Below are 14,193 nucleotides of genomic sequence, written 5' to 3'. Positions count from 1 at the left end.
ACTTTAAAAAATATATACTGTGTGTATATATACAGTACCAGTCAAAAGTTTGGACACACCTACTCATTCCAGGGTTTTTCTTATTGTGTTAAACCATTGTGTTAAACCAATCAAAATATATTTTATATTTGAGATACTTCAAAGTAGCCACCCTTTGCCTTGATGACAGCTTTGCACACGCTTGGCATTATCTCAACCAGCTTCATGAGGTAGGCACCTGGAATGCGTTTGAATTAACAGGTGTGCCTTGTTAAAAGTTAATTTGTGGAATTTCTTTCCTTCTTAATTAATGCGTTTGAGCCAATTAGTTGTGTTGTGACATTGTAGGGGTGGTATACAGAAGATAGCCCTATTTGGTAAAAGACAAAGTCCATATTATGGCAAGAACAGCTCAAATAAGCAAAGAGAAACGACAGTCCATCATTACTTTACTTTACATTACTTTACTTTACAACACGAAGGACAATCAATCCGGAAAATTTCAAGTGCATTAGCAAAAACCACAAAGACCCAGAGTTACCTCTGCTGCAGAGGATAAGTTCATTAGTGTTACTTTTCTCTGAAATTGCAGCCCAAATAAATGCTTCACAGAGTTGACGTAACAGACGCATCTCAACATCAACTGTTCAGAGGAGACTGGATGAATCAGGCCTTCATGGTTGAATTGCTGCAAAGAAACCACTACTAAAGGACACCAATACGAAGAGCAGACTTGCTTGTGCCAAGAAACACAAGCAATGGACATTAGACCGGTGGAAATCTGTCTTTTGGTCTGATGAGATTTTTGGTTCCAACCACCGTGTCTTTGTGAAACGCAGAGTAGGTAAATGGATGATCTCCGCATGTGTAGTTTCCACCGTGAAGCATGGACGACGAGATGTGATGGTGTGGGGGTGCTTTGCTGGGGACACTGTTGGTGATTTTATTTAAAATTCAAGGCACACTTAACCAGCATGGCTTCCACAGCATTCTGCAGCAATACGCCATCCCATCTGGTTAGCACTTAGTCCCACAATAATTTGTTTCAACAGGACAATGACCCAACACACCTCCAGGCTCTGTAAGGGCTATTTGACCAAGAAGGAGAGTGATGGAGTGCTGCATCAGTTGACCTGGCCTCGACAATCACCCGACCTAAACCCAATTGAGATGGTTTGGGATGAGTTGGACCGCAGAGTGAAGGAAAAGCAGCCAACAAGTTCTCAGCAATTGCGGGAACTCCTTCAAGACTGTTGGAAAAGCATTCCAGGTGAAGCTGGTTGAGAGAATGCCAAGAGTGTTCAAAGCTGTCATCAAGGCAAAGAGTGGCTACTTCGAAGAATCTCAAATATATAATATATTTTGATTTGTTTAACACTTCTTTGGTTACTGCATGATTCCATATGTGTTATTTCATTGTTTTGATGCCTTCACTATTATTCTACAATGTAGAAAATAGTAAAAATAAAGAAATACCCTGGAATGAGTAGGTGTGCCCAAACGTTTGACTGGTACTGTATAAACTGCTCGACCTAAAGAAATGTTGGTCGACCAACAGCCTATCGACCAGTTTACTAAATGGGTTCAGCCCTAGCCTATACCATCCCTCTATTCCCTTGGATGTGATTAGGAAAACATTAGAAAACCTTGTTAAAACATGGTTTCCTCATTTTCCTGTTGTTGCTTAGTGCCTCCATACCTCGCAAAAAGGTCCCACAGCCTCCATCCAGGCCAAAGCTTCTGTCTACCCAGAAAATAGTTTTATTTTGTAGTTTATTTGAAAATACCAACTTTTCAAATACTCGAGGTAGTTGAATTTAGAGTTTCAACTAAAGGTTATTCTTTTCTATGATATTCAAATACAGGTCTCAGGAAAAACAAATAATATGACAAAATATTTTAAATACCTCTCAAAAAAATTAAATAATATTTGAAGGTATTTGAAAACATGCAAGTTAGTTGAAAACAAAACAAACACTTATTGATGGCTGTCAAATATTTACTGAAGAACCAAAAACCACAACAAGCAGTTGAATTAGTCTAAATATATGATCATGACCACATAGTTTGGAGGGCTATCGTATATGAAACGTAATATATAGTCTCGAATGAAATACCTGAGGCTCGTGGAATCATCTCAACATTAGAGTAGACCACTTTCGCAGTTTAAAAATGATATATTTTCATATATTCAGACAAGGTAATTAAGTAACACTTGACATCAAGTTCTTATACAGGTGTAGCAACTTTGATTACTACAATAGTAACATTGTTGTTACATAGGACTTTGGAATTGCTCTATGATTGCATAATAATACATACAAGTCACTATTCATCTGATGTACAGTAGTTGCAAAAACTCAGCTCATTGCTATGCAATTAAAATGCAATTACCAAAGTGTTATTTAACAGCATGCTAATAAAATGTTCCAAAAGTAATTCAAGTGTTATTACACAGGCACAAGAACAGGTTCATGTTAATTGCTACTAAGAATGCTAACAGTAACAACATGTGTCTATTAACTGTGGAAAGGAAACAAAATATCCCAAAAAAACTGCCTTCTTGAAGGAACTACGGCCAAGGTAGATGGAAAATCATGTTTGTATACTGAGTAAACTCTCTTTAAAGATGGTATAGGGTGTGTTTGAAACAAGACGGGCAAAGAGGTTAAAAGTTGTTTTTGCTAAGCTTCCAGCTTTCTGTTTGCAATGATTGGAAATGGCTTTTAATTTCTCTGCAGTATTTGCAGGTGTCATAAAATCAATTGCAGCTTTCAACCTTTTCAGTGGCATGTTGAAGGAGTCATGCAGTCGTTGAGCGTCACTCCTTATTTATAGTTATCAGTACAAAATATCATTGGTTGCACTGGTTTGACTTCATTATCTACACCAGGGACAATGGACATCCAGGAGAATGGACGTGTCCAAAATGTTAAGATATAAATGTATCATGTCGATCAAATATGATCTAATGTCGGATGGATTTGAATAGTATAGGAAACAATGATATACTTTCCACAAAGCATATTTAAAAGTATAGTTATCCAATGTCTGGTCTACTCCCATGAAACAGAAAGGGGCGGGGGGTGCACCAGTATGTAACCAATTTAGCTCTGAGTGATGGTGATACGTTTTAGCCTGGACCAAGTTTTCTTAGGGATGGCTGTTTGGAAAACACCCTCACCCCCACTCAATGGCCACAAGCCAGGCTAACTGGGGGGGGGGAACTGCAGCCTGCATACTATAACCCCTGAGTGCCAGTGACAAGAGACCAAAGCAAATAAATGAAAGTAGAGGTTGAAATGGACAAACATTTCCTTTTCTATTAGCCTGCACATAGTCAGAGGCCATGGAACAGCATTTGATCTCGTTTACTGCTCCCAAGGATGGAGTTTGTAGCTTTTGGACTGTTTGCTTACACCAAAAATGTCAATCTTACAATCCTCTCCAGATGCTGCACTAGTGCTCATACAGGCTTCCGTTTAAGTTATTCGTAGGACTTTATGTGTTTGTATATTTGTGTAGAGCACTTGTCAACCGGAGCTTTAGTGAGAGAGATTTGGCCTTACCTTCTCTTTGTGCTCATTCATATAGAGCCTATTTTCTCTTTCCAAATTCTCAATCCACTTGAGGATCTGAAGCCACGTCAATGGAAGTAGCGAGAGACAAAGTCCTTATGTTGTTGTTGTTGTTCTGTCAGGATCTCCTTGATACGAAACTGTGAGAAGCTACCGGCTCAAGCTCAAGACCACTTCATCGTGCAGGAGTACCTAGACAAACCGTTCTTAATGGAGGGCTACAAGTTTGACCTCAGGATCTACATCCTGGTAACGTCCTGTGACCCTCTACGCATCTTCCTCTACAATGACGGCCTCGTCAGGATGGGCACAGAGAAATACCACACGCCCAACGAGGCCAACCTGGTGAGTGTGAAATACACACACGGGGATGCACATACTCACAGGCACATACATACACACGCACTTAGGGAAATACACACACACTATAAAGGGCATATGGTGCCATTATCCGATGCGGCCCATGACTGCCAGCCTGTTACTGTATCAGGGAATATAGTGACCATGGTATTACTGCCATGTGGGCAGGGATGTCTTGTCTTCTTGTTTGAGATACTGCCCAACTACAAATGGCGTTGGTCTTAGTACCAAAGTTTTTTTTGTCAATATACTTTTATCATTGGCTTTATGAACGAAACATACGAAGAGACAAAAGATATAGGACATACTGTAACAATATGCAGGGTTAAGCAATTAAAAGCAAAAGGAGTGAGTAAGAACTACAGCAATGTAGCAAACATTTTGTTAACTCCGACCCGGGCCCGTATGGGTCAATATTTAGGATCAGTTTGAATTTTTAGATCACAATGAATATGATTTAGATGGACAGAGGGGATCTGATCCTAGATCAGCACTTCTACTCTGAAACGCTCGATACATACTGAACTAGGGATTTGAAACGATTCAATCGTTCATTATACCCCCTGCTCTCTCCACAGAGCCAGCTGTACATGCATCTAACAAACTACTCCGTCAACAAGCACAACGAGAACTTCGAGAGGGACGAGACGGCAGACAAAGGCAGCAAGAGGTCCATTGGTTGGTTCACTGAGTTCCTGCGCATGAACGATTACGACGTGGCCAAGTTCTGGGGCGATGTTTCCGTAAGTGTGAGCACAGGTACACACACACACACACACACACACACACACACACACACACACACACACACACACACACACACACACCCACTGAGCATCCGCGTACCATTCCAGTTACGGCCAAGGTTTGAAGACTTTTGTTATGACAGGGATTCAACGACCTCCAGGCTTGTTTGGCTTTTGGATGGGCGAAACAAAACAAGTGGAGGCGTCTCTTGGAAGTCTCACGTACTCATTCTGCTTGCGGTTTGTCCATCCCAAACACCTTTCTCCAGTATCTTTCATCTTGTCTGAATCGGGGCGTTCGTTTGGTTTGCGTTCTCTCTCTTCAATCTCGCTTGTTGCAGCCGTTTCTCAACTCCTCCTGTAATCTGTTATTATCTATGCGTGCATGTAGTCACTTTAATAACTCTACCTACATGTATACATGTACATATTACCTCGACTAACCGGTGCCTCCACACATTGACTTTGTACCGGTCCCCCCTGTATTAAGACTCGCTATTGTTATTTTACTGCTCCTCTTTAATTACTTGTTGCTTTTATTTCTTATTCTTATTTGTATTTTTTAAACTGCGTTGTTGGTTAGGGGCTTGTAAGTAAGCATTTGCATTTGTATTCGGCGCAAGTGACTAATACAATTTGATTTGATTCAATCATCTCTCCACTGTATACCCCTCAGTCCTCCCATTTTCATTCTCATTCTATCAGCCTTCATCCCTTTTCAATCCGATTGTTTGTTTCTCACCCTCAAATCAAACACCTTTTCTCCCTCTTGAATTCCTGCCTCATATTTTCTCCTCTAACCTCCAACATCCCCTAGCTTTGAAAACGTTTACTTCTGTCTTTACTTACTTCTTAATCTCTCAACCCCATTTTCTCCTAATAGGAGGCCTTATTTAAACTCGTGGCTGCCAATTTACCCTCTACTCCTTGTCTTCATAACTCTCGGCGCTTCTGAAACATCTCTCCTTTCTCCGGGTTTACAATTGTTCACTTTCCTTTAAGGATTTGAAAGGAAAATGACCGGCGCATGCACCAATCCAACGCTTTCAAATGTGTAGGTGGTTAAGAACGAGTGCACACTTCAGGAGAAAGGAGATATTATTGGGACACACCCTTACTCTATCCATCTCTCCTCTCGGGACACCCGGCTGTTGTTGTGTCCCAACGTTTTTCGTGTATCACCTCTTGTAACCGTTTGCTCTCTCATCTCTCCCCGAAACGCGTACTTTCTGTCTGTCAGCCTATTCTGCTGACAACTCCCGCTTCAGACGTTTCACCCCTCCACTGCTCCCTCTTGATCCTCTTTACCTCCCTCTCCTTCCCTCTGTAGTGACATGATGCGGTGCTGTTGAATGAGAACATTGTCGACATCAGATGTCAATTCCTGCTGTGCCCATAGAAGAGGAAGCGATGTGAATTATATTGTGCTTACCGAATTAAGTAAAGTGATCCATCCATTACCAGCTTTACTGATTGAACCTAACGTGTCAACTACGTTAGGACAGTCACATATCCACGGACGTCGTGTCATAGGACCTCCAGGGACTCCATGGAGGGGTGCGTCTGTCCTAAAATTGAAACTGTATCGGCTAGTTAGTTACTGTGTCCTCAGTGTAGCCTCCGTTTATGGTGCCCATATTTGGACAGACACATGTCCATAGATGTTGTGTAATAGTAAGAGTCACTAGGACTCGAACTCAACATCCACGGACCTGTGTTTCTGTCCTAATATGTACACCGTATCGGCTAGTTAGTTACTTTATCCTCGGTACACGGGCCCAGCAAGACACTGGCCGCACTCTTTGTTTCTCTTCTAGAGACTTGACTCTGTTCTGCCACCTACTACCTCATAGCTCTTCACACTGCAATTCACACACTGTATTCTCTCACTGCCTGCTTCCTTTCAACCATCCTTCATATAGCTACAAATCTGACCATCTCAAATCTCTTTCACTCCTTGCCAAGGACAGAGATGCTAATAAAAAGGCAGGATTCAAGCTTGAGAAATGTGCATGTGATTTACATTTTTGTGTAATTCTCTCGTTGACATAAATGCCATCATGCGTACGAAAGTTTGAGTTACGCGCTGGATTCTGAAGTTACTATAGGATTTGACCTGAGGATTTGACTTGAACAATCGTTCTCGTGCTGCCGTCCCTGGACAACCTATGCCCCTGGAGGCAGCGGTTCGATCCCCCGTTTCTCCTCTCACTTTCTGCACTACCTCTCTCATCTATCTCTTCTTAACATCTTCGGGTCAAATCCTATAGTAACTTCAGAATGTACAGTGCATTCTGGGCAAGCTTTCAAATCCCTTGACTTTTTCCGCAATTTGTTACGTTACAGCCTTATTCTGAAACATATTAAATCGTTTTTTCCCTTATCAATCAACACACAATACCGCCTCATGAGAAAGGCAAAACAGTTTTTTTGAAATTTTAGCAAAAAAAAATAATACTGAAATATCAAATTTACATAACTATTCAGACCCTTGACTCAGTACTTTGTTAAAGCACCTTTGGCAGCAATTACAGCCTCGAGTCTTCTTGGGTATGACGCTACAAGCTTGGCACACCTGTATTTGGGGAGTTTCTCCCATTCTTCTTTGCAGATCCTCTCAAAGCTCTTTCAGGTTGGATGGGGAGTATCGCTGCACAGCTTTTTTTGGTTCACTCCAGAGATGTTTGATCGGGTTCAAGTCCGGGCTCTGGCTGGGCCACTCAAGGACATTCAGAGACTTGTCCCAAAGCCACTCCTGTGTTGTCTTGGCTGTATGCTTTGGGTCGTTGTCCTGTTGGAAGGTGAACCTTCACCCCAGTCTGAGGTCCTGTGCACTCTGGAGCAGGTTTTCATCAAGGATCTCTCTGTATTTTGCTCCGTCTATCTTTCCCTCGATCCTGACTAGTCTTCCAGTCCCTGCCGCTGAAATACATCCCCACAGCATGAGGCTGCCACCAGCATACTTCACCGTAGGGATGGTGCCAGGCCAAAGAGTTCAATCTTGGTTTCATCAGACCAGAGAATCTTGCTTTTCATGGTCTGATAGTTTTTAGGTGCCCTTTGGCAAACTCCAAGCGGGCTGTCATGTGCCTTTTAATGAGGAGTGGCTTCCGTCTGGCCACTCTACCATAAAGGCCTGATTGGTGGAGTGCTGCGGAAATGTTTGTCCTTCTGGAAGATTCTCCTATCTCCACAGAGGAAATGTGTAGCTCTGTCAGAGTGACCATCATGTTCTTGGTAATCTCCCGTACCAAGGCCCTTCTCCCCCAATGGACAATTCCTTCAACCTTATGGCTTGGTTTTGCTCTGACATGTATTGTCAACTGTGGGACCTTATTTAGACAGGTGTGTGCCTTTCCAAATCATGTCCACAGGTTGACTCCAATCAAGTTGTAGAAAAATCTGAAGGATGATTAAACGAACAGGATGCACCTGACCTCAATTTTGAGTGTCCAAGCAAAGGGGCTGAATATTTATGTAAATAAGGTTTTTTTTGCTAACATTTCTAAAAAACTGTTTTCGCTTTGTTATTATGGGGTGTTGTGTGTAGATTGATGAGGAACATGTTTTAATTAATACATTTTAGAATAAGGTTGTAACGTAACAAAATGTGGGAAAAGTGAACGGGTCTGAATACTTCCCGAATGCACCTGTCAACAAAACACTTAAAAAATACCACCAAATATATGTGACCGGCTTCAATTCGATCTTATGTAGCAAAATTAGAAATTGTGTTTTTTACATTGGATTAAAGACAGCTACAGTACAGCCACAGTACAAAATGGTATATCATACACTGCAGTTGAGGAACAATGGAAAAGTAATTCTGCTTTGAAAGTTGATTAACTTGTAACCCCACTTTTGAGAGAATGGCCCTTGAATGTTTTGGTCCACCTACTGGACAGCTCTTCTTTGTCTACTCCTATTCAGCATTATTAGCCCCACCCATCTCTTTAAGGATTCACATATGAAGACATGCGCTAAACAGAATGAGTAAGGTAGTGTAGTAAACAACCAACAATTTCAAGACTAAAACTGGTTTCAGTAGTAACTTACAATAAGGAAAAACTCCAGGTAAAAATGCACTTCCTTGGCCTATATCCTAATCTGACTTTGAAAGTGTCCAGATAAAATAGTGCATAAATATTTTAGAGTTATTGTCTAAATTGATGGGTCGTGAAAAATGCTATAACCACCCCCCAGCCACATCTAGCTAAGTAGACATGTACACATGTTCATGAAATACTAATAGATGGCCGGAATCACAACGCAAGTATTTTGTTTAAACATGTAGCTAGCTAGCTAAACCATGAACCATAATCCCAACCCATACCTACAGTACAAACGGATTGTGACAGCATACCACTATGCATGAAATGCTGGAGGATGAATCTGCAGGTAGCTGAAGCTAACCAACTAGGTTCAATGTTAGCTAGCTAGCTAACATTAGGCTATAACTAGCAATGCAAATGGATTTCTGAGATACAAAGGATATTACGACACAAATCATACACGTAATGTTAGCTAGCGAGCCAGCAAGCTAACGTTCGCTAGCTAGCGAACAGTACACTTTATCTTGGAATGAAAACGACTTTCTGACAACGTTTGAAGTGTAAAGTATCTGAACTCTTATGTAGCTAAACTCTTACCCGTTTACATTGATGCACACTTTACGGCAGCGTGTCTTGTCCGTTTGGTTTGTCTGTAGCTACAGCTTGTTTGCGCCGTTGTTGTGTCAAGTCACTCCGGTTCACACTGACCATGTGCAGAAAATAGTCCATCACAACTTTTTCCCACTGATTTTTGTTGATATCGCCTGCTAAATTCTGGGCAGCAATGTTGTTGAAAGCAGTAGGAACGCATTCAAAAAAGCTGCGGTAGCAAGGATTATCTACACATACTGAAGCACGGCAGACCAATCAGAACTCATCTCTCGGCATGTCCAGCCCACCCATTGTCTCAGCCAATCATGGGTAGCAGGAAGGTTCCTGAATTTTTCTGTGGCTAAACTAACTAGACTCGTAATTTAACAATTGTATTTACAGATGGTGTACAAGTTTGTTATTCAGGCACATAAAAGTTCACGTTCCAGAAGGCATTTCTACCAAAAAATGCATTTTGCTCATAATCTAAATTAACTTTCAGATGCCTCCCCTGTGAACTTGTGCCGTGCGACTTACTCCGTCCTAGCTTCTATATATGTGTATATTTATATATATATATATATATACATACACATACATACATATATATATATATACACATACATATATATGTATGTATGTGTATGAATAAATGTATAAATAAATACAAATATATTAACAAACAAGGTATTGTAGGATTGTTTACTGATAAGTAGAGATTTTCTCCTCTCTGTCCAAAGTGGGCCAAAGCTACCTGGTTTGAAAACACAAACATCTGGGGAAACACACAAACACATACCAGTCTCCAGCCTGGCGAATGACCCAAGCCAATGTTACACTGGGCATCTCTTTACAGGGTACCTGCCTGCATCTCTCTCATATACCCCCACTGCCTACATGAGATACACATAGACCTGTCCTTCCTGCAGTACACACACACCGCAGGTCGTCCCTGAAATACAGTCCGTCTCATGGGGAGCCCACGCCTGCCTCAGCCCTGATAAGAGAACACAGGGCCTGGTCTGTGCTAGGCCTGTTGTCCGTCTTTCTCTCTCTCGCTCTCTCGCTCTCTCGCTCTCTCGCTCTCTCTCTCACACACACGCACACTCACTCACTCACTCACTCAAAGACCAGCTTTAACTAATGTTACTCCTCACGTTGCTCTTTTCACTGCCTGCAGTCTTTTGTGAGCTTGTGTGTATCTTGTGTGTGTATCATGTTTATGTATGTGTGTGTGTGTGTGTGTGTGTGTGTGTGTGTGTGTGTGTGTGTGTGTGTGTGTGTGTGTGTGTGTGTGTGTGTGTGTGTGTGTGTGTGTGTGTGTGTGTGTGTGTGTGTGTTTGAGAGAGCAGGCAGTTATATCAACAATACATTTTTCCTTTTCTTTACACATTAGATAATATACGTAGAAATTATGTCTCAGACCTAGACAATGAATTAGATGGGTTTAAAAAAAATATTAATTCAGAACAAAATTAAAATGTTTACGTCGGAGTTCTCTGCAGTGCAGACTTCAGATTCTGGCATATACCACTTAGAATGCAGGCCTAATATAGAATAATTGAATAATTGTTGAATGATTAGAGGTAGAGTAAAGAGAAGAGGAGGTTTTTGTGGGTTGATAGTATCTTACTATCTGTGTTTGTTAACAGGAGCTGGTGGTGAAGACTCTGATAGTGGCTGAGCCCCACGTCCTCCATGCCTACCGCATGTGTCGCCCCGGACAGCCACCAGGGAGCGACAGTGTCTGCTTTGAGGTGCTGGGCTTTGACATCATCCTGGACCGCAAGCTCAAACCCTGGCTTCTGGAGGTATGACATGCACTGAGACACGCATAAATGCATAAATGAACACACATTTTTGTTGTTATTAAAAACACGTTTGGCGTCTTTGCCATTTTGATTCAGTTTGAACTCAGGAAGGGAACTGAAATTCCGTTTCAGGAATGGAAAATGACAATTTAATTTCAATGAGGATATTTCAATTCCTGTAGTAAGAATTTACAATAATTGCTCCTTTTATTCTTGCTTCATTCTTTAAAGTTTGTTGAGCCCCTTTTGAAAAGCTCTTTCAAAAATTGGAGTTTAGTTAGATTGTTTATTTCAATTGAAACGGAGTTGACACCAACCCTCATTGAAAATGAGCAAGCTTCCAGGTAGAATATTCCAGGAAGGTTATTGCACCGTCATTGTAGAATTCCCTGAAAATGTTGAACTCTGGTATCTGGACCCAGTTCCCATCAGCTTTATTTTTCTCCTCATTCAAAACGCACAGCCTTGTGTTATTAAGTAACTATCATAGCTACTGCAATTGTACATTTGAATTTAGTCATATGTAGTGGGAGAGGTGAAGTGTTATTTTGCAGGCTTGTGAACATCCAGTTGACGTAGATAGGAGTAATGATGTATTTTTCTGATTATGCCCGTCTCGGTCTGAGAGAGTAGAGGCACCCCTGTCTGTGGTGTTTCAAATGTCCGATACTTTGACAACGTGACAGCGGTGATAAACTGAAATAATGCGGCATCAGTGGGACAGCGAGAGTGACTACCTCACAGTGACTGCTATCATAAACACAGGCTGACTTTGCTTACACTCCACCCCGGTTTGTGAGAGGGGCGCAAACCGCACACACACAGAGGCAAACAAATGGACACAATCACACACATACCCACACACATACCCACTTGTTTTTCTATCCTCGTGGGGACCTCCCCCCAAAAATCTTGACCCCGACCCTAACCCCTAAACCTAACCCTAGCGCCTAAACGTAACCCTTAACCCTAATTGTAACTTTAACCCTAGACCTAACCCTTAAGCTTAAAATGGAAAGTTGCAATAGGCCCGTGCAACCCAAGGTTTGATACCCGCATAAACAGAAACCCTCTTAAACCTAAACCTAACCCTTAAGCTTAAAATGGTCTTTGGAGAACGTTCCTTGTTTTACTATCCTTGTGGGGACTTTCAGGTCCCCACGAGGATAGAAGAACAGGACCACACACACACAGGTCAATATTGTGGTGAAATGGAAGAGGAAAGAATATGTAACTATTGTGACCTCGAAGAAATAGATAATGAAACTCATTTGATCCTCTATTGCCCTTTTTACCGCAATATACGCTTGCTCTTATTCCAGAAAGACCACCTGATATACCCCGGCATTATGTGGCTGAGCGATGAGGAGAAACTGAAATGTTTTTTTGTCCATTGCGTATTTCCATTTGCGGCATATTTAGATAAAGCCTGGAATAAACGAAAAAGGGTTACCTATAATTACATTCTAAACATATTTAGCTTCTATGTGGCAAATGGCACGAGTGTATGTAGATTGTGTGCAGGCCTGTTTCCCACATGGATCTTTGCTTTGTGCCGGACTGAGTTCAAATGCCTTCTGTTAAATTTTTCTGTATTTATTTATCGGTGTTATGTATGCCTGTATGTATGTATCTTTTTTACAGCTCTTGGGATGTAATTATTGTTTGGATAACCTTATTTACTATTATGTACTGATTTTTATTTAACTTATTTAAAAAAAAATACATATATAATATTACTCTATGCGATGCAGAAGAATCATCACTGACTTATCACAGTGAATTATTGTGATGTTTGTGTATGTGTAAATTAATCCCATAAGGGATGAGCTGCTAACTGGCGATTTGACATGAACATTTAATTTCATTCACACACGACATACAGGTCAGGACTGCAGTTTGACCCAGTTCCGGTTGGGAGCCTAAAACTCCAGTCCAGGATTTCTATCTTCCCAATACTGATGTCAGCCAGTTAAAGCGTGACCTAAATCAGTGGTCACCAACCTTTTCTGAGCCGAGATCACTTTCTGAGTCAGAATGCAGGCCAAAATCTACCTCTCAGATGTGTGTTTGAAATGTCGCCCCCAAAAAATGGAAGCCTATGCAACATTTAACCTATTCAAAACAGTTCTGTAGCAATGACGCTTGTGCAGTAAGCTATAGGCTCGATACATTATCACTATTCTTGAGTTCTTGAATGTTCTTCTCAGACCATTTTAAAATAATGTTGCAAAACTTGAGGTATATGATCACACTGGTAATAGATCATTTGTTGTATTACTCGTGAGGCATACATTTCAATCATTTTACTGGACTGATGGTGCCTGCGTCTGATGATCAGTCTCAGTGGAGGGAGAGCGAGACCAGCGGAGAGGCTGCCTCTCTACCGTCCCTCAGCCCTCCTTCTCCCTCCGCTGAGTGCTGACTGGCCAAAAAGGGGGCACCGTCTTCCCGCTAATGACGAAACTCGAGTCACACTCTATTATTTCTGACTCATGCACCAATTCACGTTGTTACTCGTATGACCAGAGAACGTGAGATATTCCTTGCTATTTAAAAGACACTCAGTCTATCGATACACTTTGTAGCACGAGTGGATAGGGAGAGGGCGTTTTAATGGCGTATAAAATTGTTGAATGAAGTGTTGACAGTGCTGAATAAAGTCTTAGACATGAATTCACTCATAAAAAGAGCAGTCTCTCTCGTCATGGTTTTTAAAGTTTTGAAATCTCACCCCGTAGAGTCGACTATCAACTTCGCTTTGGGCTCGTGGAAGCTGCAGACCAATGACTGTATATACTGCAGACATGGTGTTCGGAGCGATCTGATTGACCAGCGCTATACCTATAGGTGCACCGGGCTTGCTGGGTAGGGGGAGTTTGTACCTTCAGACACATGAAATGGTTAAAAATGGGAACACTACAACTACTCGGTGCGCAGGGCAGCTGAATCAAGTGCACCTATGGCAAACAGCGTGACACAAATAAAATAAATTGGAACGCAAGCCTCTTTGGGCTTTTTTACAGAAATGTTTGGTCGACCGGTTGGTGACCTCCGACCTAAATCCTTTAACCCA

At 41.6% G+C, this 14,193-nt stretch overlaps 1 protein-coding gene across 6 annotated transcripts in view; it reads left to right on the top strand.

The window, feature by feature from the left end:
- Positions 1 to 14,193, top strand: part of ttll7 (tubulin tyrosine ligase-like family, member 7) — a 190,212-nt gene that overhangs the window by 111,651 nt on the left and 64,368 nt on the right. For all 6 annotated transcript variants that reach the window (XM_055862303.1, XM_055862301.1, XM_055862300.1 and 3 more), the window contains 3 exons: positions 3,680 to 3,902; positions 4,496 to 4,660; positions 10,959 to 11,117. In XM_055862303.1, the coding sequence (XP_055718278.1) occupies positions 3,680 to 3,902; positions 4,496 to 4,660; positions 10,959 to 11,117 (547 nt within the window). The remainder of the gene's footprint in view (positions 1 to 3,679; positions 3,903 to 4,495; positions 4,661 to 10,958; positions 11,118 to 14,193) is intronic.

This window comes from Salvelinus fontinalis, chromosome 14 (genome assembly GCF_029448725.1).
Source record: "Salvelinus fontinalis isolate EN_2023a chromosome 14, ASM2944872v1, whole genome shotgun sequence".
Taxonomy (NCBI): domain Eukaryota; kingdom Metazoa; phylum Chordata; class Actinopteri; order Salmoniformes; family Salmonidae; genus Salvelinus; species Salvelinus fontinalis.
This window is presented reverse-complemented; position numbering and strand designations above follow the sequence as displayed.